Source organism: Emydura macquarii, unplaced genomic scaffold, assembly GCF_026122565.2.
Source record: "Emydura macquarii macquarii isolate MOO-44397 ecotype Brisbane River unplaced genomic scaffold, CSIRO-AGI_Emac_v2 contig_3451, whole genome shotgun sequence".
Lineage (NCBI taxonomy): Eukaryota > Metazoa > Chordata > Testudines > Chelidae > Emydura > Emydura macquarii.
Window position 1 is genome coordinate 3,423,169 of NW_027133588.1, and position 27,377 is coordinate 3,450,545.

The 27,377-nt window shown below is 45.2% G+C and overlaps 1 protein-coding gene and 1 long non-coding RNA gene across 5 annotated transcripts in view; both read right to left on the minus strand.

Moving 5' to 3' along the window:
* UBE2Q2 (ubiquitin conjugating enzyme E2 Q2) overlaps positions 1–1,865 on the minus strand; it is a 66,544-nt gene extending 64,679 nt beyond the window's left edge. The window contains exon 1 of one of the 3 annotated variants that reach the window (XM_067534820.1): positions 1,763–1,865. In XM_067534820.1, coding sequence (XP_067390921.1) covers positions 1,763–1,852 — 90 coding nt within the window. In that variant the 5' untranslated portion in view covers positions 1,853–1,865. Of the gene's footprint in view, positions 1–93; positions 467–1,762 lie in introns of those variants that run through there. The other 2 variants (XM_067534819.1, XM_067534822.1) reach the window with 2 other exon arrangements.
* A 1,188-nt stretch (positions 1,866–3,053) lies between these two features.
* Positions 3,054–27,377, minus strand: part of LOC137144469 (uncharacterized) — a 153,605-nt gene continuing 129,281 nt past the window's right edge. For both annotated transcript variants that reach the window (XR_010917412.1, XR_010917411.1), the window contains exon 3: positions 3,054–3,178. This is a non-coding gene — a long non-coding RNA (uncharacterized lncRNA). The remainder of the gene's footprint in view (positions 3,179–27,377) is intronic.

Below are 27,377 nucleotides of genomic sequence, written 5' to 3' on the forward strand. Positions count from 1 at the left end.
GCGGGCGCCCAGTGCCCCCATCGGCAGGGCGGGCGCGAGGTGCCGTGCCCGTGCCCCTTCCCCCCGCCCGGCCCGGCCCGGCCCGGCCCGCACCGTGATGTTGCAGTGGATGGTGAGCGGCGGCGGCGGCGGCGGGCTGCTCCCCGGCGGCGGCGGCAGCAGCACGAACTGGCAGTGCAGCTCGTCCAGCTTCCAGGAGACGATGCGGAAGCGCTCGTGGTCCTTGTCGAAGATGGACTCGAGGAGCTTCAGCTCGGCCTTGAGCCCTGACACCGACATCCTGGCCTCATCTCCGGGCCCAGGCCTGCGCCACCTCGCCTGCGGCCTCACGCGCCCCGCGCAGCTCCGGCCCGGCCTGACCCGGCCGCGCCTGCTGGGCGGAAGATGGCGGGGAGCAGCCTGAGCCGGTGGAGGAAGCGAGACCGAGAGTGGCGGCGGCAGCTCCCTTTGTACCAGCCTCCAGCACCCACTCACACGCTTAAAAGGGCAACAGCGGAGCCTCCCCCCCCCCCCGCCCCACAGGACCGGGCCGGGCCCACTAGTCACCCCAACCCCGCCCCACGCAACAGGGCAAGGTCGGTCCCTCCTCGCTCCGCTGCCCTCAGACACATCCCCGCCTCCCTTCCCGCACGCGGAGCCGGGCCAGCCCCATACTCGGCCATGGGGTAGGGCAGGGTCTGTCACCCGCCCCCACCAACTCAGGACCGCAGCGCTGGGCCAGCCCCCTACTCACTCCTGTTCCCTAGGACCAGGCTCACCCCCCCACATCCACACTACCAGCCCCCACCCCAGCCGGAGTTGCCCAATGCCCACACAGCAGGGCAGGGTTCAACCCCCTCCTCCTCCACCACCACAGGGCTGGCCCAACCCTGCCCTCCTCCCTCTACTTGGGGTCAGATTGGCCCCTTCCCCTAGGCACACACTGGGGCAGGACCCTGACTCACGCCTGCCCTGCCCCAGACACATGTCCCACACCAGGGCAGGGCCCACCCACCCATAGACCCAGCAAGGCAGAGTTAGCCTCTTAACCCAGATCGTAGAGCAGGTGGCCATCCATAGGCACCTGCAGCACATTTCATTAGGGTGTGCACCGAGGGCATCTTCCTTAGGGTGTGCACCCAGCGAATCTTTATTGGGGTGTCAAACTCAATTCCACCGGCGGGCAACATTTGAATTACCCGCCGGCGGAATTCTCACCCTGTCAGTCTCCGCCAAGAAATGACGCAAGAGAGGGTATTTCAGTGGCAGATCCCATCTCGCAGCTCCGTCTGCCGAAGGATCACGCACCCTCTGCTCTTTCAGCGGCAGCTTTAAACACAGCGAGACGGCGCCACAGGCCACGTCAAAAAAGAATCGCGGGCCGGATAAAAAAAAGTATGTGTGATACCCCTGGGCACACCCGGCACAACCCCATGCGCACGCCTACGTGGCCATCCCTCCCTGTTAGTTTCAGGAGGAGGCCACATCCACTCCCTACCCTGCTCTGGCAGGGCTTGGCTCAACAGGGGGCAGCGAAACAGTCCAGTGCCCCCAAGGCGGGGCAGCAAATAGTCCAGGCACTCCCAGAGTGGTCAGGGAAGGGGGATGCAGGCCCACCTGACTCCACTGCATCCCAGCCCAGGTCCCTAGCCATGCCAGAGGGGTATGCCACAGAATCAGCAAGGTTCCAATCGCAACACACTGACTCACTGTCCCATCCCCCAGTCCCTGGACTGGGTGTCTCCTCCCCTGGGCTACTTCCTGCCCCCTTTCCTTTGGGTACCTGGTGTGCAGAACCCCTCGATATCATCCAGGGTAGTAAGTCCGGCAGCTCGTTGGGGAGGTCGGCGTGGGGCAGTTCCTCCAGCCCCATCAGGGCCCTTGCCTCGTTGTCGGCCTCTGGCAACTCCTTCAAGGGCAACTCTTCCAAGTCTAGCCCCATTAGGGCCAACTCCTCCACATCTGCATCCAGCAACTCCTCCAGGTCCTAGCCCCTCTGGATCACTGGGTCCGGCAGGGCGTTTGGCTCCAGGGATGCCTCTGGGCCCCAGGCCACCCACTGCTCATTCACCAGCACCCAGACCCAGGCCCCAGTCTGCTTACTTGGGTACCAGGTCCTGGTCTACTCACCCAGGTACCAGGCCACAGGCCGTTCTCGATAACAGGGCGCTCTATCCTTCCCCTGCAGGAACTGCCCCCTGACTGAACTCCTGGGCCTTCCTTTTATACTTCCTGCCCCACCCCCTCGCTTCCTGGCAGGTGGACAGGCAGTCTCTGGCTCTGCCCCCACAGGCCCAGCCTGTTCCTCCCTGTCAGTTTCAGAGGGAAGCCACACCCACTCACTACACAGATACAGAAGTCAGGTCCCTTACTCAGGCTGAATCCTGCCCTGCCCTGCCCTGCGCACACCTCATACCAGGGCAGGGCTCACCCTCCCCCCCCACCAGTGTAGAGCCAGATCATTCTCTATTCACTCTTCCTCACAAACATGCCAAGTCTCTGCCTCTCACCTCCCTCCTTTCCCCCAGACACATAAACCAGACACACACACACACACGACTAGCCCTGTACCTCAGCCACTATGGCAGAGTGGGGCACCTACTCAACTTCCCCCTCCAAAGACATACACACTAGGTCAGGTCCAACCCAATGCTCTATTCTGCTAAGCATGCTAGGGCTGACCTGACTCCCTACTCCATCCCTATCTGCTAGCCCTACAAGCTTCCCAAGAACCCCTTGATGCCAAAGGCAAAGGAGGCACTGTTCTGTAACAGCAACTCCTATCAGGCCTGACTAACTCACTAGCCCTAGCAGCTTCCCAATCTGTCCCCCAACCATCCCTGCTCTACTAATCCCACCAGTCTGCCAATCTTCCTCAAACTGCTCTCACACACACACACACACACACACATACTCTCTGCTGGGCTGCCCCTACAAGCTTCTCAGTCACTCCTCCCTCATCGTGTTCTGCTCATTAGCAGCTTTTCACTTATCCCTTATTAAACATAGTTATTGTCTAACATAACAGGTTTGTTTCTCCCATTGCTTTCACCATCCCTTCAAAAAGCACATAATTTTCCTTTCTCAATGGACTTTAATTTTCTGGGAATACTGCAGTTCAGATTTCATATTGATGTCACTAGCCCATTAATTCTCTAGTCTTCCAAAAGGTTCTCCAACATCAGCAGGAAGTCGAGGTCTGAAATTTTGAATGGAAAAGTGATTTTTTAAAACTCTGTATCCATTTCATACATTGTAAAGAAGCAACAAATGGGCCAGCATAGTCTTTGTATGCAATTTACCTATAATAAATTGTCAAATGCTTTCAGATCCTCCAGTGAAAGGTGCCACAAAAGTATGAGAAGTAGCAAAGTATAGTGAATAGGTCCTTGGGTTGGGAGTCATAGGCCTGGGTCTACACTCCCATGCTGGGTAGATGTGAGATACACTGTTTACGTAATGTAGCGTATCTCATGTCAGTGTACTTATGTCTATGCAGTGCGGTGTCTTCACAATACTACTTCAACAAGGGTGGGAATGGACTAATTCAGTTGACCGGCAAGTGCTCTCCCATCGACCGAGGGGGTCTATACAGTCCCACTCAATCGATGCCATTGCATAGATGCCTGCCATGGTAGTGTAGACATGCCCATAGACTCATAGACTTTAAGGTAAGAAGGAACAGAACCTCACCCATTCACTCCTGTAATAGACCCCTAATGTCTGACTGACTTAAAGACTTCAAGTTACAGGGAATTCACCATTTACACTAGTTTAAACCTGCAAGTGACTCATGCCCCATGCTGTGGAGGAAGGCGAAAAACCTGTAGGGTCTCTGCCAATCTGAGCTGGGGGAAAAACCTTCCTGATCCCAAATATCATAATCAATTAGACCCTGAACATGTGGGCAAGACCTACCAGGCAGACACCTGGGAAAGAACTCTCTGTAGTAACTCGGAGCCCTCCCTATCTAGTGTTCCAGCTCCAGCTGTTGGGGATTTTTGCTCCTGGCAGTCGCTGATGTGCCACATACCATTGTAGGCAGTTCCATCATACCATCCCCTCCATAAACTTATCAAGCTCAATCTCGAAGCCAGTTAGGTTTTTTGCCTCCACTGCTCCCCTTGGAAGGCTGTTCCAGAACGTCACTCTTCTGATGGTTAGAAACCTTTGCCTAATTTCGAGCCTAACTTGTTGATGGCCAGTTTATATCCATTTGTTCTTGTGTCCACATTGGTGCTTAACTTAAATAACTCCTCTCTTTCTCTGATATTTATCCCTCTGCTGTATTAATAGAGAGCAATCATATCTCACCACCATCTTCTTTTGATTAGGCTAAACAACCCATGCTCTTTGAATCTCTTCTCATAAGGTAAGTTTTCCATTTCTCAGATCATCCTAATAGCCCTTCTCTGCACCTGCTCCAGTTTGAATTAATTTTTTTTAAACATGAGAGACACAGTATTCCAGCTGAGGTCTCAGTGTCTTGTATAATGGTACTAACAAGACCAGTCCCTGAGGAACTCTGCTAGTAACCCCCCTCCAGCCTGACAATTCACCTTTCAGTATGACCTGTTGAGTCTTCCCTTTAGTCAGTTTCTTATCCACGTTTCAATTTTCACATTAATCCCCATCTTCTCCAATTTAACTAATAATTTCCCATGTGGTACTTTATCAAATGCCTTACTAAAATCCAGGTAGATTAGATCTACTGCATTTCCTTTGTCTAAAAAAAATCAGTTATCTTCTCAAAAGGAGATCAGGTTGGTCTGGCATGAGCTATCTTTTGTAAAACCATGTTGTATTTTATCCCACTTACTGTTCACCTCTGTCCTTAAGTATTTCTCTTTCAAAATTTGTTCCAAGACATTGCATACAATTGAGATCAAACTAACAGACATGTAGTTTCCTAGATAATTTTTTCCCCTTTCTTAAAAATAGTAACAATATTAGCCATTCTCCAGTCATGGGGTATGACCCCCAAGTTTACAGATTCATTAAAAATACTTGTTATTGGATTTGCCATGTGCCAGTTCCTTTAATATTCTTGGATGGAGATTATCTGGACCATCGATTTAATCCCATTAGGCTGTTTGAATTTTACTTCCACCTCAAATGTGGTAATTTCTACCTCCATATCCTCATTGCCATTACCCACCCTGCCGCTACCCCTAAGCTCTTTGTTAGTCTCATTAAAAACTGAGGCAAAGTATTTGTTTAGGTGTTGGGCCATGCACAGATAATCTTTAATGTCCACCTCATCCTTAGTGCTTAGCAGTCCCACTTCTTCTGTCCTTATTTTCTTCTTATTTATATGGCGATAGATCCTTTTAGTATTGGTTTTAATTTCCGTTGCAAGGTCCAACTCTGTTTGACTTTTGGCAGTTCTCACTTTATCCATAAACTTTCTGACCTCCAAGAGGTAGCTTTCCTTCCTGATCCCTCCGATCCCCCCCATCTTCCATTCCTTATAGGTTTTCTGTTTTGAGATGCTTGCTCATCCAACTTGGTCTTCAACCTTTCCCTATGAATTTTTTCCCCTTGCTTGGGATGCAGACTTCAGATAGCTTCTGCAACTTTGATCTGAAGTAATTCCAAGCCTCCTCCACATTCAGATCCTTGAGTTCTTCAGTCCAGTCCACTTCCCTAACGAATTCCCTTAATTTTTTAAAGTTAGCTCTTTTGAAATCAAGGACCCTTGTTTCGGTTCTATTTTTGTTTATCCTTCCATTTAGTTTAAAATGAATTAGCTCATGATTATTCAAATCAAGGTGGTCCTCTACAACCAGTTCTATGAGGTCCTCGCTACTCACCAATACCAAATCTACAATGGCATCACCTCTTGTTGGTTCAGCAATATTAGGCAAAGACATCTGTCAGCTATCACATCCAGGAAAATCTGGGCCCTACTATTATTAGTAGCATTTGTCCTCCAATCTATACCTGGGAAGTTAAAGTCTCCCATAATCACACAATTCCCAATAGTATTTGTTTCATTAAAAACATTAAAGTGGTCACTATCCATATCCAAATGAGATCCTGGTGGTCTGTAGCACACTCCAAGCACCATATCAGGGGAACCTCTAGTAGTTTCTTCCCCGAAGTGATTTTGGCCCAAACAGACTGTCTTATCCATTCCATCACTTCTAATTTCTTTACAGTCTACCTCGTCATTAATATGCAATGCCACTCCATCAACTTTGCCTTTATTTCTGTCTTTCCTGAACACCACATACCCTTTGATACCTGTACTCCAGTCATGACACTATTCCACCATGTATCTGTTAGCCCTATAATATCTGGTTTCTCTTCCTTCACTAGTAGTTCTAGTTTCTCCATTTTGTTACCCAGACTCCATGCATTGGTGTACAAACATCTTAATCATCACTACTTGGCTTTGCCCACATTCCTTGCCCAAATGGGTACAGTCATTCTACTCCCAGTATTGCCTATCTGACCATTATCGGCACTATCCTTCCTCTTAATGTCCATTCGCCTACCCATGGCTGTTCCTTTCACCATTATTGTTTCCTTTCTTACTTGATTTTCCTCCTGCTCAATGTTAGAATAAGGTGTGGAGATTACATGACCATCTCCTAAGGGTCTCCCTTGAGTTCCTAGTTTAAAACTCTTTTAATGATTTGTGCCAGCCTCCATCCATGAAGTCTATTTCACTCCCTACTAAGGTGAAGTCCATGCATGAGAACTGTTCTCTGTCCATGAATGCCTTCCAGTGGTCAAACATTGCAAAGCCCTCCTTATAGCACCACTGTCTGAGCCTTCTGTTCATCATCATAATCTTATCTCACCTTCATTCTCCTCCTCTAGCAACAGACAGTATCCCATTGAAGATCACCTGAGCCTCTGTTTCCTTAAATGTCTTCCCCAGCGTGGCATAGTTGCCCTTGACATGTTCCAGCAAGAATTTAGCAGTCATTTGTTCCCACATGAAGGATAATCAGTGGATTCTTTCCTGTTCCCATTAGGATCCTCTTGAGCCTCAGGCCCACATCCTGTATCTTAGCTCCTGGCAGACAGCATACCCTTCTGTTCTCCGGATCAGCTCTGATGAGAGGCCTGTCTGTTCTTCTTAGTAGGGAGTCCCCAATCACATAGACCTGCCTTTTCCTGGCAATGGTGTGATTCTCCGGCCTTCCTCCTATTCTTTTTGGCTACAAGTCCTCTTGTCTTTTATTCTCCCTTGCAATCTTCTGGAATAGGAGGTTGTCTTCCCTTTGGTTGCACCGACATTTTACATTTATTTATAATTTTTCATTCCAAAGGATCTGTCAGCATGCCACAAGCTATGAGCTCAATCTTGTAAGGTGATGTGCATTCTAGCCCTGATCCAGGAAAGCAGATGTCCACATGTCTATGTTTAATCAGTTATGTAGTCCCATTGAACTCAGATCAGATTAGGACCACAGTGCTCAGCACCTTTATATCCCTCCACCGCAGATATGCCTCCAGCATACAAAGCAGCAATGAACTAGTACCCAGCATGCTTCTCTACAGTTGCAGGAAATAAAATAATATATATAATCATATACATTCCTTAGATTGTGAGCCCCTCAGAGCAGAAACTTCCTGTGTGTTTTGGAAGCACCTAGTATATGGTGGGCAGTACTCAATATAAATAATATAGGAGATGGTTTATTTTAAATTGAGATTTTTAAATGTCTCATTTAGAGATAAGGCCCCAAACCAAATTCCATTTTCAAACACTTCCCAACTTTGAAGAAATTTCAATCTAGATACAAATAATGCAGATGGTCCCATTCTCTCCAGCGGTCCAAACCAAAATACTGGATCTGAAAGAAACCCCATGCCTTTGGCCAGCCATGTGATAATAGAAAAGAACCACAGAAAAAGCTAAGTTTTTCTAAGAATGAACAGGGAACTTCATTAGAATAAAGAAAACAGTATTATCTCTAAAGCTGATCTATTTAGCTTTGTTATAGAGTTTCTTCCTAGATCCTTCCCTGCCCCCTTCTGCCTGCCTTCTTGCTATAGATTTAAAGAAACAATACACGTCTACATAGACTCTACTCTCCTGTAAATCCCCTGTCATAGTTATCTATATTTAGTTCTACATTGTTCGAGCTACAATGTAATAGGACCTCCTGTGAATTCAAGCCTGTGATAAAGACCTTCAGAACACATCAGGGATCCTTTGCTCTCTGGAATAAAGCACACTGCTTCAGAGGTGTAAGAAATTGTTCATCGTGTCTGATTCATCCCTATTGGGATGGGATTGTGTGCTGAGGGCCCTGAATTACTTAGCATCTAAAGTTAGCAGGGCATGGAGATGGGCTTTGAGATGTATGGGTGAATGGGAGCAGCTTATCAATGAGAAGATCCTCAGGAATGTTGTGTGAGATTCCAGCAATCATTCCTGGTTTTCCGCTGCTGATCATGCTTGTGATGGCTGCAGGACCTGTTCTTTATGGAACAGATGGTCCCCAGATTTCTACAGCTGTGTGGGTATAGGAGTGCTATACCAGTAGAACATTTCTTGGCCATCCTCCTGTGCCTCCTCTCTGTGTTGGCCATCTTCCAGCAGTTTGGGTGAAGGAGTGGAAGGGTGGAGGAAAGGGTGCTTCCTTAAGATCAAAAACTCCCTCTCTAACTCCCAAGGAGAACATTTTCTATAATGTTCAAATGCAGAGAACCAGCTACGCTCAGAATCCGGTTTGCAGAGAAATATACAAACATTTTTGAAAGATGTTTAAAAGAAAAGATGGCCCAGCTGCAAATAAGGAATGAATCCTGCCATCTGCTCTACTTGGAGGCAGAAAATTCAAGGTAGGGTTTCTAAGAGAGGACCTAAGGCCATCCCAGGTTCAAAGGTCAGACCTGTCTCCAAGCTTCTGAGAGAGAAGAAAAAAACCTACACTATAGTATGCTTCACATGCAAGAGTCAAGAGAAGTTGTATCACTGGCTGCCTAGATATAGACAACAGGCTGTTAGCCAAATGCTTGCACTCACCTATGAATTTACAAATATGTGCGTGTACTATTAAAAAAAGTGGTTGAGATTTTAGTTTTAAGGGAAGATATATATCTAAATCTCCTAGACTGTTTTGAAACTCTTAACCTACATTAAGAGAGTATTAAGGTTGCATGGTTAAGCATTGAGAAGTCAGCAAATTACAAAGGTAGTTCTGCCCCCTTGTGAATTCCATTGTTACACAATCATTAATTATCTGTATAAAATACAACAGAATATAAAACAATTATTTTCTATGTAGGATTTTGTAGTTCTGTGTGCTACTCTAGACTTGCCAGACAAACAGGATCCTTGAAAGTCATTATGGAGACATCTGTACTGACTCCATAGTCAAGGCTGCATTGAGATTATTTTAAGAAGGACTAAAATCCCTTTTTTCACACTTCAGTGATTGAAGTTAGTCTCAAAATATAGCACAGCAGACAGTTTTGTCTTCAGAGAACAATTAAATAGTTATTTAATTTTTAAAGTAAATATTTACTAATTTTTGTAGAAGTTAAATTTAGAAATTCTCCCTTTGAGAAATTTTGTCCTGTTTTCATCATGTTTCTTTGGGTTCATATAGCTAAATAGCTACAGACCCCACAACCTGTCCCACCCAATCCAAAATTAAATACAGAAAAGGTAATTCCCCTTATTTAGGGTAATTTAACTGAATTTCACAAAGAGTAGCCAATCAAACTGCTCAGCTCCATCAGCTACTTTTTCCTGCTGCTGCTTTTTTGGCTAGAGTTGGCCAGAAAACAGGGAAAAAATAATCAGAAGTGTTGGTTTCTTTTTTTTTTTTTTTTGTCAAAATTTTTTTTCCATCAACATTTTACAACCAGCTGTCTCTGATTCATCAGTGACACATGTACCTGGTGAGCAAGTGAGGCTGGCTAGGCAGCAAAGGGGTACATGGAGAGGATCTCTGGGAAAGAGATGGGAATCTGGCGTGCCTTTGGGGCGGAGGTGAGTGAGGATTTAGAAGGGAGAGGCAGAATGAGTACAGCTTTGTGGGTGTCATCGGGGGCCTTTGGGAAGGGAATTCCCTGCTGCATTTCCACTTTTACCCCTCAGCCGCCTACATATTTTATGTAGAGCGGTTGCTCATTTTGTTGAGACTCTGCAACCTGGCACAGGATCTATTTCTTTCTCTGGGAGTATTTTACAGATTGACATTGCTTGTCCAATTCACTTCCCAGCCCTTAGAAGAGTTCCCAGTTTGGGCCCCAATGCAGCTCCATGAGAGGGCTGAATTTGATGGTGAGTTTCAATAACAGAAGTTGTTGAAGAAAAAGCCGCCATTTTAGAAACAAGACTCCTTCCCTTAGTCCCTTTGAGTCTTGGAAGAGGGGGAGAGAGGAGGAAGGGACAGGAAGGGATCTGAGGAGTTTACTGGTTTTAATGAAGGAAGATGTTATTTATCAGACCACTTGCTAATAGCTGAATCCCAGAACATGAACAGACACTGTGTTATGGTTTTTCTGAGGCAACAGCAGAACTCTGAGAAGAGAAAAAAATAATTGCTAAGGCCCAGGCAGAAATAGACAAAGCCAAGAACCTGGGCACAGAAAGGTTCCATCATGGACAGAAAAGCAGTGGATCAAGCACAACTTGGAGCCAAGAGGGCTAGTGCCAAGATCCTCTTTGCTCAGGCTATGATTCAAGCTATCCAGACAATTCAGGAACCCAAGTTTTAGCCCAGGCCACTGACACTTCTGAACCACTGCCCAAGACTCAGAGCATCAAAGTCTCTCCCAGGATACTGAAGCCACTTTCAAAGAATCTGAGGACACCAATGCAACTGATCAAGATATTAAAGGCACTGAAACTACCGAGCAGGGCCATCAATGCAATTCCAAAAAACATTGGGTGACTCCATGCATACAGTGGACATGCAATAGCTTAGCTCCTCAAATAACTGGATTACTTACAAAGGATAGAGTTGTCATGAAATGACATTTCAAAACCTATTTACATCTTCATCCAGCTAGGGCAGCTGGTTATACTGTTGCCCAGGCTTTTATGCTGAGGTGTTGGGTTGATGTCCGTAAGCAGTTGGATACGATGGTGATGAGCTCAGTATAAAAATGCAGACAGACAGATAGGCAGACTGGTCAAAGAATTGCAGAAGGCAGTTTCAATTATGCTTTCTCTTAGCGCCTTCTTGCTCCTTCTCTGGCTAATGGTAATAAAGTTAAGTATCTCCTTACCTAGGAAGTTTCTGTTCAGACTATGGAGGAATTTTGTAAGCTCCATAACCCTAAGTAGGAAACAAACATTTTTCAAAGATTTCATTAGTACCCCTCAATTTGTAGCTCTGACTATTTTGTGTGAAGTGCAGAAATAGTCAGTAGATCTCTGCAAACTGGGGCTAATGATACTTCTCTGCCCCATAGGAAAGTTGTGGAGTTTAATTCATTAGCAGAAAAGTGCTATAGAAATGCAAAGCAATGTTACTCCCAGTCTCATGGTGCTGTAGATGTGGATTAGACCCCTCTATAAAATGTATCATATACCTAACTCTGTGCATGGGCCAGCTTAAAAATGCAGGTTTGCCATTAAATGTGCACAGTATTCCTTCAGTATTTTAATAACTGATGCACTCTCAACAACGGATAAAAATGTTCTATAAAAACAAGGAATATGCAGTCATATTCTAAGTGTGATGACTAATAATAATAATGTAATCAGAAGGCAGATTGGAAAAAAGAAAAAGGTGATGGGCCCTTTTCCAAACTCCATCCCCAAAATAACCGCATGGGACACTGCTCACAACAGACTGTAAAGATGTTCAAAATACAATCACACATGCCCTCTGGGTTCCTCAGGCATGTCTCCTCTTCTCTGGGTTCAAATCACACACATAGGCTCTGCTGGACTCCTCCATGCTTGTCTTCCCATTGGTGAGGTTCATATGCCCAGTGCAGCTTATTGAGTTTAGAAAGAGAGGGAAAAGAGGATCAGGGCTCAGATGCCATATTGAGTTCTGTTAGAGTCCTTGGCCTTGATTGGTGGGGAAAAGGTAGGTGCTGGTAACTTCCTACCATCAACCACTCATGGTGCAAAAATGAGCTGTCACACAATAGATTTTGCACATCTTCATACTGTGATCCTCCCTCTCCTTATGCGCTCTGATGAGCACTGCAATAGTTAACCATGTGTCGCCTTTAGACATCTGAGCTGGCACCCATTGAGATGAATGGGACAGATCACAGAGTTAGTTTCAGGTTCTGCTAATGCAGCCAGACATCACTGCATCAGTTAACCTTGAAAACATGAACTGAATGTATCTCAGCAACCAAAACAGCTAGAGTCACATATTTAAAAAATTAAATTAAAAAAAAGCAGCAAGCTTCAATTTTGGAGCACAAGAAGGCAGCATGAATGAGGTGCAGTGACCATATTTGCTCAATTTGAGCCCTGAATGTACATGTTTAAAAGGTTGTACAAATACCCAGCGAAGAAGGCACAGCATGTATTATTATCCCATTTTTGGATGGGGAAAATCAGATCCAAAGAGCCTAACTGTGATCTCACTAGCCCTAGTGTAATTCAGCTGACTCCATTTGAGTGAATCCTGATTCACACTAGAGTGAGATCAGAATCTGACTCAGAGTGCTGAAGTAACTATCACATGGCTACACAGTGAACAAAGATGTGATTCATGCTAAAATACACTTAAGTCCCAGCTTCTCAGCTGCAGCCAGCTTCTGGTTGAAGGGAGGGTGCAAGGTAGTTGGTAGAGGATCCCTAATTCTGGGACCAGGGCTCCACAAGCCCCAAGCCTGGCCTTACCATAGATTAGAGCAGGATCTGCTCTAGTTTACACTAGCTTTCTCTGGTACCTCATACTCCCACTCCAACACTCCCCCTATGCCAAAGGCTGCCAGGAAGATAGCACAAGAAAGCTGGCTATGCATGCTTTATGATTATTAGCAATTCCTTCATGCTGGGAACTTCCAGCAAGGGAGATTTGGCTGCAAGAGAGTCAAACAGGGATCAGGACTGAGCCTTTAGGGATTTAGTAGGTCTCACTCCAATTGGAAATAGTGCTGATTCTTCAGTATAACCTCTGGGTTACTATTAGTAAAGCAGTTATGCTCTGTTGTAACCACATGTGCTTCTCTGTGCTCCTTGCTCTCACCAGCACTACAACAGAACTTCCTGTTCTTGTACCTCTAGACCACACAGCATTGTTCAGTATTAATGATGAAGTAGGTAATAAAGATATGTCTGTTACGTACATGTGAAACCACAATAACTATGCTATTACCAACTTTTAAGCATCTAATGCATGGTAACTAGCCTCGTAAAGTGCAGCATTAAAGTGAAGTACATTTGGAAAGTAGCCTCTACATCAGTGTTTCTCAATTGATGTTCCGTGGAACCCTGGGGTTCCGTGGGAACACTGTTAGGGTTCCGTGAGCAGCTGTTCTCCGCGCCGCCGAAAAAGGGAAGATGTCCCGGATTTTTCGGTGGAGGGTATCAAGTGTAAGTATAATTTAATTGAGAAACGCTGACCTTTGCTTATTTCGACATTTTTTTTTGGCCTCATATGTAAAAATACTGTTAAGAGTTTGGGGGGTTCCGCAATTATTTATCGAGTTCAAAAGGGTTCCGTGGCCAAATTTAATTGAGAAACACTGCTCTACATTGATAAAGTAAGGGTGATATTACAACTGGCTCTAAATACAGACAGTTTATAGAACAATATGAAAAGTATAGGATCCAATTATTTTCTTGCATTACTGAAGAAAAGTCACAGAAAACTGGAGAGGACCTAGGAAAGCAAATGTAATGCCAATCTTCAGAAAAAAGAAAAGAATGATCTTAGTAATCACCATCCTGTAAATCTGACCTCTTTCCCCACTAAAACAAGGGAACAAATACTGAGAGAACGGCCCCCTCCCCACGTAACAACTACAGAACAATGGAACCACAAGCAATTATATTGGTACTGAAAGCTGATAAAGAACAGATCTTGCCAGACAAATTTTAATGTTTGTTTTGATCAATTTACAAAACCAGTGGATGAAAGGAAAGTGGCAGAAGTAATGTATTTGGATTTAATAAAGCATTTGAGACTGACTCACAAAAATCTAACTATAAAATTAATTCAGATCAGTTTGGACATAACTGAGCACTCGCATGGCTTGAAAGCTGGTTTAAGAACTGTGAACAAGGGACTATAAGTAGTAAATTATTAAGCTGGGAGAGGTGTTTAGCCCAATACTGAAGGGATCTGTATTAGGTCTGGTCTGATGTCTTCATTAATGATCTGGGAGAGGGAGTGCATACTACACTGACAAAATTAGTAGAGGATACTAAAATGAGTAAAAGTGTGAATACTAGTGAGGACACAAAGGGATCTAGAGAGATCAGAAACAGGAGAAGGAAATAAAAATGCAGATTAATCCAAAGTGAGATAGAAACCTGGGAAAGAGTAGTGCCTGATGAGACCAAGGGCTTGTCTAAATGGTGCTGTAGCTGCACCAGAATGGTGTACATTTTAGTATGTACTAGTATGTCATGCACTAACAGGCCCTTGTGGACCCTGCTGGGATACACTTGATGTTTCCTAGTGCATGGGAATGCAGTATTGTTTGAAACGGGACTACATTAACTCACACTAGGGAACTTTTGGTCTGAGACAGCAGGGTCCACACAACTTATTGACAAAGTGCAGAGTTCAGAGAAAAGCAAAAAAAATTATCAAGGGGATTGGATGGGCAGATTTACAAAGAGAGATTAAAAGAGATAAATACCATGGGCTTGATCCTCAGGCCTAGTCAAGCTCCACTCAGTGCAGGACCCTCCTTTATGCTCCTCTTGGAGCTGTTGGGAGGTCATTTTGGTCCCTGCCACAACATATAGCAGCCTCAGAGTATAAGGCAGAAACGTAAGTGTGGTTGGAACAGGATCACAAGAGTGAGTCAGCACTCCAGCCATATCCCCTAGCCAAGACTCTAACCTGCCACCTCTGCAGAAGGTTGCCAAGGAGGTAGTTTAGGGCTGGTTAAAGTGGCTGTGAACCACTAGAAGATTCCCTTTGCTCATCCAGTGTAAACAAATTTAGCACGGATGAGGAACTGCCCCCTCTGACTACCTTGACTAAATGATAACGCAGGATGACATAACAGTCTACAGGTATTTGCAGGCTATGAACACCAAGCAAGGGGAAGAATTTTTAGCATGGAACATAGGGGACGGTGTCCTAAATAGGAAGAATGAAATCAAATTAAGAAAGGACAAATGTAGCCTGAATGTCAGAAAAAAGCTTTCTGACTGTGAGATGCAGAAGACTGTGGAATAGTCTCCCAAAGGAATCCTTGGTGCTGGAGGATCCTGTCCTAGCAGAGATTTGGACTAGATGGGACCTACCAGTCCTTTTCCATTTACAGAGTCTGGGATTTTTTGGGAGACAAAACCACCAGTAAAGAGCAGGAACTGTAGCAGAGAAAAATTACGGTTAGCATGAAAAAAAGGCCAGTTTGGACAAGCTGCCTGGGAAGGTTTGGAATCACTCTAACTTGAGCTATTTAAGGCTGAGGTTAGGCCTCCACCTAGTGGGGACCCTTAGAGGCGAATGAGCCAGCGAGGTCAAAATTAGAGAGCCCACCCAAGAGCTTTCCCAACCTCAACCAAGTCTAAACTTCTAAATACACTTGCCTACATACTTTTAACCTTTGATATGCTCCTGACAATGTTAGCAGTCCTGCAAAGAGCAAACAACAGAGAAAAGAATACCACCCTGATGCTGTTTTAACCAAATCCTCTCAGCAAGCATGAAACTAGAATTATTGAGTGAGCTCACACTGCCACTTGGTGGCTAAATAGTTTGCTGCAGGAAGAGGGTTAAAAACTAGTAGCTTTTCCAGTGAAGATCAGCTCCGGCATAGAAAAGTGCAGTTCAGGTCAAGAGCTCTGGCCAAATGTGTGACTCCTCTATTTAATATGGTGTATATTTCTGCAGCTGCTTGCAGTCTGGGTGACTTAATTTATGTGTGTTCAGTACAGAGTCACATGGGAGATGAAGCAGGCCCAGACCCACTGGGTCTGGCAAGCATTAATGATGCTGTCATCTCTGTCCTAGAGACATGTACACTCTTTGTGACAGGGGAGAGGAAACATAATGCCAGTCGGGGTGAACAGCTGTCAAAAGAAAGAGGGCAAACAACCATTTTCATATTCCAGAATCCCTCTGTAGCATTCAGCATGGTCAGTCACATTTTACCCATCACCTGAGAAAGGTGGCAAGAGTCCAAGGAAATGCACTGAAATGGTGAGAATCCTTAGACTGCACTGATTTGTGCCAATGGCTGAATTGGCCCTTGGCCAACTCCATAATTAAGAAACAAAAATGTGGCTTACCGCCACCTTTGCCTCTCCCCTCCTTAGCTGCAGAGTATGAGCAGGACACCGTTGAGGATTCAGCCCAGGATGGTTTACACAATACAAATAATCCCAATCTGCTTTATATGCAGTTTGCAGTACTGAGGCAGCTCTCCCTTTGTGATGACCTCAGGGTGGAGTTAACAGGACCTTTCTATTCTCCATTTGGTCCATGAAACTGGATAATGCTGACTACAATGTCTCATTTATTCCTTAGACCAGTACGGCTCATTAATAAAATACTATTATGGATTGGTTGGCATCTGTCTTATTGCCTTGGTATTTGAGAATCAGCAAACTCACCTGAACGGTCATTGATTTGTTAAGACTCACAGCCTTTCCAGAAAGAAGATTAGCCGGTAATATTTTCAGGTCCTTTTCATTCATAAAATCTTTGCTGTTTGCAAGCAAAGCTCTTGGAAAAGTATAATGTTATTCTGGCGGACAGAGCTGAGCAAATAGTGGAAAGAATTCTCCACAAACATTTCTTTGATTTTGAAAGCGAATTGTGACTCGACTTTGTGACCTTTCACATTCATTTTCCAGAAACATTTGAGCGCTCAGTGGCAGATCCTCAGCTGGCGTGAACTGTCACAGCCATATTGAACTCCCTGGAGCTATGACAATTTACACCAGCTGAGGATCTGCCTCTTGAGCTTTAGTAGCACAAATACCCACAAAAGATTAATTTTTAGCTTGAACAGTGGAGTATTTATTTTAGGTCCAATCCTTCACCCACTGAAATCAACAGACAGGTTCCAGTTGACTTTAATGGACTTTGGATCTGGCACTGACAGTGAATTTCAAATTGTATTTCAATCTACTTGCTGTATAGTTACAGAAATCAGCCAGCCAGGTCAATAGAAACAACCCCTTGTGACTCATGTAACTAACGAACACAATCCAAGTTGTGAATATATGCAATAAACTACCTGCATCCTTCTTCTGACTTCCATAAGCATCGGCTCAGGCTGTATCTACAGAGCAAAATTTATTTCCTGAAGAAATATGCAAATAAATCTGATAATTTCAGAATCAGATAAAAAGCAACATGTGTTGAATAAGTAATTGTGGATTGTTCACTTGGCTCTACTTGCTAATATAAGTAACCCTTTGTTCTCAGATATACTGTCTCATAGATTCAAAGACTTTAAGGCCAGAAGGGACCATCATGGTCATCTGACCTCCTGCACATTGCAGGCCACATAATCGCCCTCAGGTCAGGGCGGCACGGTCTAATGGCCAGAGTCAGTAGTCGCCCTCAGGTCAGGGCAGTGTGCTCTGGCAGTCCGTTGGGGTAGTGGGGTGCCCCCTTTGGGGGGGTGGCACCCGGGGTAGGAGGCCTCAGGCCTTCCCTGCTCCTCTGAGCCCCAGCCCAAGGCCCTATTAGTGTCAGGCTAGCCTGACACTGGGTCAGCAGGGATCCTCCCGAAACACGCTGACCGGTGCCTCCCTCCACCCTCAATTACTCCATGCCAGCCCACAGGGCTACTTCCTACCCGATCATCGATGGGGTCATCCCTTGGGCCTCTGGGTTCCCCTTCCTGCTCAGTTGCCGCCCATGTCTCCCCTGGGTCGTGGAGCCCCCTGGCGAAAGCGTCTCCTGGGGTGTCTGGCTCCGGGCAGTTGACGAAGGGTGGCTGGTCTCCTGGGTTCTTGGGGATGAAGCAGCTCCTGGGTCGGAGCCTCCTGCATGCCTCCTCCCTCCTCGGTGGTCAGCTAGAAAGAGCTGGACTGCTCCTTTTTATGCTAGAGCAGCAGTAGGAGCATGCCCAGCAGGGTCTGGGGGGTGGGACTTCCGCCACCCATAGAGTCGGCTTAACTCCATCAGTGTGGGGTAAGTCCACCCCGTCACAGTGGCCTATTGAAGCTATTTCATTTGTAGTAAGATTCAGAGAACTAAATATCGTGGCTGTGTCATATGAACCTTGCTGATGTAAATCTGTAAAATTTCACACTCTATTTCAAATGATACTTAAAATATGAATGGAATACTCAGTATTGCCAACCCCAAGCATTGAAAAATCATGAAGCAGAGACCAAAAACACGAGATTAGCTGAAAAATCATGAAATTTTTTAAAACAATATATTTTGAGTTCTTTTTATTTAACTTCTGTTTTTTAAGATTTTAAAATTCTACATTTTCAAGCTTTTCTCTGAAACCAGGAGGGCAAAAATCTCCTTTTGTTTTAATGAAAAAAAGAGATTCTGATACAATTGCATAACTCCAGGAATTGAGGCTTTAAAAAAACCCATTAAATGTCACAAGAGTTGGCAACACTTAGATTACAAACATACAGTATTAAAGTATGACTGCTTGTCACTGTCAGACTTTTTCAAATCCAGTATTTAAAATCTGATTCTTTTAATGTGGCAAACTGAATTAAAAAATGCCCTTATCTTTCAATGTCTAATTACAAAGGTATTCATGAAAACCGTTCTTGTTATGCAGAGACTCTTTTCCTGGTCTCAGAATGAAGTGTGATGTGATATAACTGAGCAACCTACATCTTAGCATGTGATCAGGCCACTGCAGGGGGATTAAATAGGACCCATCACTTAGGCCCCAATCCAACAAATACTTAAGAACACGCTTAATCTTAAACCTGTGAGCAGCCCTATTGAAATCAATGAGATTTCAGCACACTTATAAAGATAAAAGTCAATGCTTTACTACTTTGCTGCATCAGGGCCTTAAACTTTTGGGATGTCATCTTCATTTCCACAGCAACCTGTTGTGACATTACAATTTGGGAGGGGGGGGGGGGGAGGATTATGATTTAAAGGTATACTGTCAAGTCTGGCCTCTCTGAATGACATGGGCCCAGCAAATCATCCACCTTGGCTTCCCTGTGTATGAATCTCTCTTCCATGTGGATGAGGACTCTGCCATTCCAGGCACCATCCCAACTCTCTCCATGGAGACCAGGGTCTTTGTGAGGGCAGACAGTGGAGACTGGGAGGAGGAGTGAGTGGATGTACATTATCTCCTCTCTGGCTCTGCAGATTTTAGGCAAAAAAGTAAATTCAGCCTCAGGTTGTAATCTCTCTTCATTTAACTCCCCGCAGGAATCCTAGGGGGAACTGCAGCCTGGGAGAGTCCTGGTAGCGTGGCTATGATGGAGCTGCACTGCCAAGGAGCCTGAAGCTGGAAGGCTCTGTCAAGGACAAAGCCAGCATGGAGGCATAGGAGCTTTGTGCTGTTGGTCCAGGACGCCTGCAAAGCTCCTAAGACCCACAAGGCCTTTTCAGAGGGAGGCAATCCCAGCCACCATGATGAAATGATGGACAGAGATTCACCTGCAGGCTTTTTCTATGGCTCACACAGCCATATTAAAGACATGGATGACTTCAATAAAGCCTCATGCTCCCAACAAAACTATTATGTGAGCAGAACAGAAACACTCCTGGAAGAGGTTACCACTAAGTGATCATGCTTAGCAGCATGATTTCAGCCTTCTAGACAATGGAGGTTCCATTTCATTACTGGCTTGTGATTAACTTGTTATGTTTAGCCCAAGAACTAGGCAATTCTCAACCATCAGTTCTCAGAAGAAACCACCCACATTCACAAATATAACTTGAAAAAGGGTTTCAAAGCATCCATACAGGTGGCTTTTGGAACACGAGCCAAAAACAAGTTTGAAAACTTAGCTTGGCTCAGCTGCGAGTGAGAGAGGAAATGCATGCCAGGAAGCGAGATCTCACACCCTTCCCCTTTAGCAACACTAGCCTACATTTTAACAGAAAATCGTTTACTCTACAATCCCAGAACAAATCTGGCAGCTGTGGGGTTGCAATGCTTTGCCAGCTTCCTCATATACCATACATATTCATAACAACCCAAGGAAGTCCCAAGACTGTTCTGTCCAGCACTTGGGCCAGGTAGATGAGGCCTTCAGTGTTGCAAAGACGTTCAACAGGGGCTTTTAAGCAAGGAACCTCCTTTATAGCAGATACTTCTTTAGAGTCAGAGACGTGCTTTACCAGAGAGGTTTGTGCCACTGTGCTTTGAAATAGATCTTATGGTTAAGTCATCATGTTCTCTACAGATACAGTCACAGACTATAAATAACCACTGTATCTTCCACCAGAGGATGCTATGCAAGTCTCCTCTTTAGAAAACAAATGAGCTCACTGTAAGATAATTTCATGGTAACCGGATTGTCTCAATGTAAGGTTGAGCCCATCATCATTAGCCCAATTAAGGCTCCTTTTTGTATCAGGAAAATAACTGATACTCAGATAGATCTGCCTCTTTCTCGTTGTTTGTTCATCATCCACAGCTGGTGTGCGCACTGCCTGGTAGTCAATATGGTTCACTAAAAGGTTTATAAATGAGTTAACTCTTCCAGGAAAAGGCTGGATTTCTGGGCTATATTACTTACAAAACCTCATCATTTTTGTCTTGTGTTTCTTTTCTTCGCTCTGAGGCATTCTGTTCTCTTTATCCTCTGAGGATAGGACAAGAAGCAATGAGCTTAAATTGCATCAAGGGCAGTTTAGGTTGGAAATTAGGAAAAACTTCCTAACTGTCAGAGTGGTTAAGCACTACAATAAATTGCCTAAGGAGGTTGTGGTATCTCCATCATTGGAAATTTTTAAGAGCTGATTAGACAAACACCTTTCAGGGATGTTCTAGATAATACTTGGGGACTAGACTAGAAGACCTCTCGAGATCCCTTCCAGTCCTACAACTCTATGATTAACAACAGCCGAGAGCGGATAGTACACACTTCAGCTAGGAGCTGTGTTAATGTAATATATTATTATTGTAGTACAGGCTCAGATAGGGGAGGTAGTCTTGAAGTTAAGGCACTGTCCTGGCGCTCAAGGGACCTGGGCTCAGTTCCAAGCTCAGCTGCCCATTTCCTTGGAAAAGTCACTTAATTTCTCTTGGTCTCAGCTCCCCTTCTGTAAAATGGGAACAATATTCCTTTTGTCTAGCTTGTTTATTTAGATTGTAAGCTCTTTGGGGCAGAGATTGTCTCTTTCTCTGTGTTTGTTCAGTGCTAACAATGGGGTCCTGATCTTGGTAAGGGTTTCTAGGCACTACTATAATAGATTTAAATGTTTTATTAGAGAAAATGTTTAAGCAAAAAACAAAAAAGCAAAGGTCAGGGTTTAAAAGGCACAGTAATACAACATCCAGGGATGGTATGCAGTGGGGGGGTTGGGGAGTGATCGGGGATCAGGGGATGGCAGCAGCATGATGAGCTGTGGCCCCGCAGGAGGGGCTGGAAGTGTGGGGCTTGAGGGTTGCAGGGGGGTATGTGGGGAGAGGGGGACGCTATCCAGCGTGGGGGGAGGGTCCCTGGGAGGCATTTGCCAAGGAAGGCAAGTGAGTCCATGTGTGGGAGTGGAGGTCTGGGGAGTACAATGGCATGCAGGGGGTTATATGGGGAGGGGGGATGCTATCTATCGTGTGGGGAGGATCCCTGGGAGGTATTTGCCAAGGGGAGCAAGCAAGTCCATGCATGGGGGTGGGAGTGTAGGTCTGGGGAGGACAATGGTGGGATGGGCTGCAGTATCCCGGATGGGGGGTGGTGGTGTTAGGTTTAAGGTTTACAGGGAGATATATGGGCATGAGGGAGCATTTCAATGTATAGCAGAACCATTGGGGGCATGTTTCAGTAGAAAGAGTACATAGGTCTATACGGGGTGAAATGTCTCTCATTAGTCCAATGTCCCTCACAGTCGATTGGCGGGTCAGTCCTGTCTTCTCCTGTGGTGGTCTTCGCGGCGTCTGTTGTTGCGCCCACCGCTACCTCTGGTGGCGTGTCCACCGTGATCTCTGGTGGTGCGCCCCTCGACGAGGCTGCTCGGGTGGGTGGAGTCAGCGGGACCGGCTGGTTCCAGGGGGGGCTCTCCGGCCCGCTCCTCCTGGTATTGCCGATGTCCGGTGATATGTTCGACATATATATCCCTTGACCACCGGATGGCGTCTGACACCATGAGGCGTCGCATGAGTTGGGTGTAGCGCTGACCCACACCGCAGGCCCAGAGCACGGGTTCGTTATGGGGGTTGCAGACACCCAGGGACCCGACGAGCAGGGCGTGCACTTGGATCTCGTATCCCTTCTTGCGCAGGGTGTCGGCCAAGGGGGCGTACTTCTCTTCCTTGTGGGCGCGAGCTATCAGGAGGGCGGGTGCGGTTCTCAAAGGGGACCGTGACGTCTACCAGGATGATTTTCTTGCGATCTTCATCCGTGATGATGACGTCCGGTCTCAGCTGGCTGTTGGTCCCGGGGATGGAAGAGCTGATGGTCACTGTTCCCAGGCGGGCGGGGATGGCCTTCACCAGGCAGTCCTGGACCGTGTTGTGTCTCAGTTGCCACGCTCGGGCGTGGGGCGTGCAGCCTCAGATGACGTGTGGCAGAGTCTCGTTGGGATACCCGCACCTTCTGCAGCGCTTGTCTCGGTTCCCGAAGTGGATGGCTCCATTGAGCAGGAAGCAGTTGAGGCGGGCCCGGTGGACGAACTGCCAGTCGGCGAAGCGGGTGTATTTGCCATCCGCCAGGAAGTGGTTGCTGGCATCCCACTGGCTGGTGACCTCGAACACCTTTCCCTGATCCGGCTTCTTCTTCAGGCTCTCGACGTACAGCGAGTGCACGGAGGCCTTCAGGCATCTCTCCAGCATGCCTCAAGCGCGCGCCGGGGGGGGGGGGGGGGGGGACAACCACCACCACGGACGACGATGACGACAGACAATGGTGTGTCGGAGGGCTCTGATCCTGGGTACCAGGACCGACAGCTCCTGCCGCTCCTCGCATCATGTCCAGTGGCAGCCGGTGCGCTTGCCCAGGCGTCGGGTGGCGTTGCGGGCTCTTCCTTCTGATTCTGTCCATACCCTTTTCCCTGTACTGCAGCACATACCTGCAGTATCACTCCACTTCCAGAGAAACGTCTCTGTGAGCAGAAACTGCTAACTTCATCAAGCTGCCATACAGTTTAGCGGTGTAATGATATAAACTAATATATGTAGGGCTTGAATTAGGTGACCCAACTCATTTTATGTTAGATGCAAAGAATTTAAGGATATAAATGATTCAGGGCCTTACTTCTGTCATTTGGGCCCAGATAAGTCACAAAAAGCCAAAACTACATCTTTCTAAGCAACCCATACATATTAAATCTGTCATGCCAGAAGCCACATTCCAGGTAGCAAACAACATGTAAATGAGCCTCTCTCTCTCCATAACTAATCAACATCTCCTACTAGGAAAGACTGTGAACTTCCAATTCAATAGTAGTGGAACTGCTGCAGGAGCCTCTCTCATTTAGCACTTAGGGGGAAAAAAAAGTAAATGCTGTCAATTAATGAGCAGAAGGCCTGATTGGCCATTGCCCTTCACAACAAGCAGTCATTTAGATCCTCAAAGATAATTAGACACCTTCCTCCCTTTGAAATCAATAGATGTGAAGTGTCTAACTACCTTTCAGAATCTGGGCTTTAGTGAAAAGCAGGTGTAAAATGCCACCATTGTGCTCTGGTAGCATTTCTCACCCACTTTGTATAGGTGTAAATGCTGCATAATTTGCACAGATAAAGAATAAGATCCCTGGTTTTTTTTTTGCTTAGGGTGGTGGTTCTAACATACCTGTGCAAAGAGGATCGTTCTTGATCTGCAGCATTGCTCAGATGATTGTTAAGGCCTCCACTTGAAATAATTTAAACACATCCACTGAGCCTGCTCTAAAAGTTAATTCTACACTGTCTGGTGGTAATCTGCGGAATCCTTGAATGCTTCCATCAGTTCCTATAGCCAGTCTCATGCTAGCACTTGCTAAGGAACAAAGCTGAGTGCTACACAAGTACAGCAGCATTATAGGAACAGATTTTGGGGGGCTGAATGTTATAGGTTTATGGTCTATCATTAAAGTCAAATGGTGGGCCATAAAGATGCTGGAAGTATGTCATCACACTCTTCAAAGCAAGCTGAGGACCTCTTTATACGTGCATCACTCTCTCCAATTGGTACTAATGGCAGAAATGCAAAAGGGCAACAGGCCCTGACAGCCATCAACATAGAATCACAGAAATATAGGGCTGCAAAGGAACTTGAGGTCATCTAATGCATCCCTCTGAGTTGAGGCAGGATTAAGTATACCTAGACACATCCGGTTCTCCTACTGACTTTATTGCTTCTTCTGTATATAAGTCGAAAGCTATGTAGTAGAATGCACCAAAATCCTTTTGGGAGATCATTGATGCTTCAGACTCAATATCCAATTCCATTTTAAGGGATTCCCTTCTACCTGGAGTTCTAATTTGCTTTGTGTAGTTGAGAAGGGTCAGATGGCATTTGAAACTCTTGATATTCAAATCCTTCAAGGGTAGAGGAAAAGGTGAATGGGTTGATTACAAGCCTCTAATTTGATTATAATAAGAAAACTATAGCTGAAGAGATGATCATGTTCACTTTAAATTCAGTCAAGCATCCATACTCAGTGCAGTTGCTGCAGGAATGATGATAAAGAAGACCATGAGGTATGCATAGCAAGCTATCTTCCAGTTGTCACACCTAGGAGGAGAGTATGTGTTCTAGAGACAGGTGCACCGAGCGGCAGTGAACTGCACATCACTCCAGGTTTACAGCCATCCCTTACAGTCACAATCTAGTTATGGTAAGTCAATAAAAGTTAGGAAAACCTTCAATAGAAAAGTATTTTTTGAAGCTCTACCTCTGTCCTGGATTAAGGTCTCCCCTTTGAAATTTTCAGCTGATCATTTTGGTTTTAGTGAAATTAAGGGAGTGGATCAAAATCAAGCTTATTAATGTGGAAAGCTTCAGCTATATGTGGACACTGAGTATTTTAAAAATCACACCACTATCAGAATTTATTTAGTCTACTATTTCTACAAGTATCACATCTAAGGTTACTGTAACATAGAAAGAGTAGAGCAAACTAACACTTTTTTTCTGTTGTTTGTATTCAGTTTACTTTCTGCATATGGCAGCACTTTGCAGATAGAGTTTCTCTGTTTCCCTGGTATTGTTAATTTGTTTCCTTTGTTTATGGGGGGCTTTCACACAGCAGCAGGAAAGGACAAACCACCTTTAAAAATTGGAAAATTTGGCTGTAAAACGCAGAGTGGTAGGGGGACGCAGGGACAGGTGTAATACCTGAAACTCCTATTAACACTAATTGTTTTAAATTGACTGGATTTCAAATTGGTTGTGTCTCTTTAACTATGGAGGGACTCTCATCTTTCTATAATTAAAAATAAGAGTTCGGGTCACCAAACTGCCACCATCTATCACAATGTCAAAGTGAGTTAAGGAAACATGAATTAATCTACACTGCTTAGATGACACTGACTATATAACAACAAAAGACTCTCAGTTCTTTTAAATTCAATGACAAAGTTAATTTCTGCTTCGAAATTATTTTCATTCTTTTAAACACTTTTAAAAATGGAAGTTGCAGAGCTGAACAATAATGCATGCAGGAGTCTGTTAGTATCTAGAAGATGGTTCTTCTTTCTGATTAAAAAGTACAAAGACATTTTTTTAAGATGGAAAATCCAACATTTTTCCCCCAGATGTTCTCCTAAATTGCTGAGGATCTCCACAATGTTCCTTCTTTTATTTCAACTAATGTCAATCATACATTGGGCTGAAAATTCTTCCATTAAGGAGGGCAAAATATGACTTCTTCTGGAGATGGGGTTTGGTTCATAGAATCATAGAATATTAGGGTTGGAAGGGACCTTGGGAGGTCATCTAATGGACCAATCCCAACTAAATCACCCCAGCCAGGGCTGTCAAGCCACACCTTAAAAACCTGTAAGGATGGAAATTCCACCACCTCCCAAGGTAACCCATTCCAGTGATTCACCACCCTCCTAATGAAAATGTTTTTTCTAATATCCAACCTAGACCTCCCCCACTGCAACTTGAGACCATTGCTCCTTGTTCTGTCATCTACCACCAATGAGAACAGTCTAGTTCCATCCTCCCTGGAACCTTCTTTCAGGTAGTTAAAGGCTGCTATTAAATCCTCCCTCACTCTTCTCTTCTGCAGACTAAACCAGCCTAGTTCCCTCAGCCTCTCATAAGTTATGTGCTCCAGCCCCCTAATCATTGTTGTTGCCCTCCGCTGGACTCTTTCCAATTTGTCCACATCCTTTCCGTAGTGGAGGGCCCAAAACACAGTACTCCAAATAAGGCTTGCCCAGTGCCAAATAGAGGGGAATAATTACCTCCTAATCAATGATTGTGAATAGCCTCAACTACTCTAACTGAATGGACTTTGCTTTTATCTACCTTCCCCATTGTTGTTACTTACCCTTGGATATGTATATATATATATCTCCTATGTGATTTCTATTCCTTGCATCTGACGAAGTGGGTTACAGCCCATGAAAGCTTATGCCTGCAGAAATTAAATTTGTTAGTCTTTAAAGTGCTACAGGACTCTCATTGTTTTTCCCTCAATATGCTGGCAATGGTCCTACTAATGCAGTCCAATATGCTGTTAGCCTTTTTGGCAATAAGGGCACACTGTTGATTCATGTCCAGCTTCTCGTCCACTGTAACCACAAGGTCCTTTTCTGCTGAACTGCTGCCTCGCCAGTTGGTCCCCAGTCTGTAGCAGTGCAAACATTCCTATAGTCAACTCTACTTTCCAGTACTGCTTAAAGCACCTTGAGTCTCAGTGGAATTGAAGAACAACTTGCTACATGGAGAGGCTGTTTCCTTCACTCTCTTGGCCCTGCCATTCTCAGCCACATATGGAATAATGGTCCTACAAAGCAGATAGCGCAGAACAGCTAAGAGGTAGGAGGGAGGCCCAGCTCTCTATGTGGTTTTGGCCTGTTCAACTCCCCTCTGTACAGTTCATTCTGTGGCTTCCTGCTCCCACTATAGCATATAGGAAATGCCATACTAGTTCCAACCAATGGTCCATCTAACCAAATATCCTGTGTCTGACTGTGCCCAGGACCAGCTGATGCAGTGGAATTTGCAAGAAACCTCAAAGTAACCAATTATGGAATAACTTCCT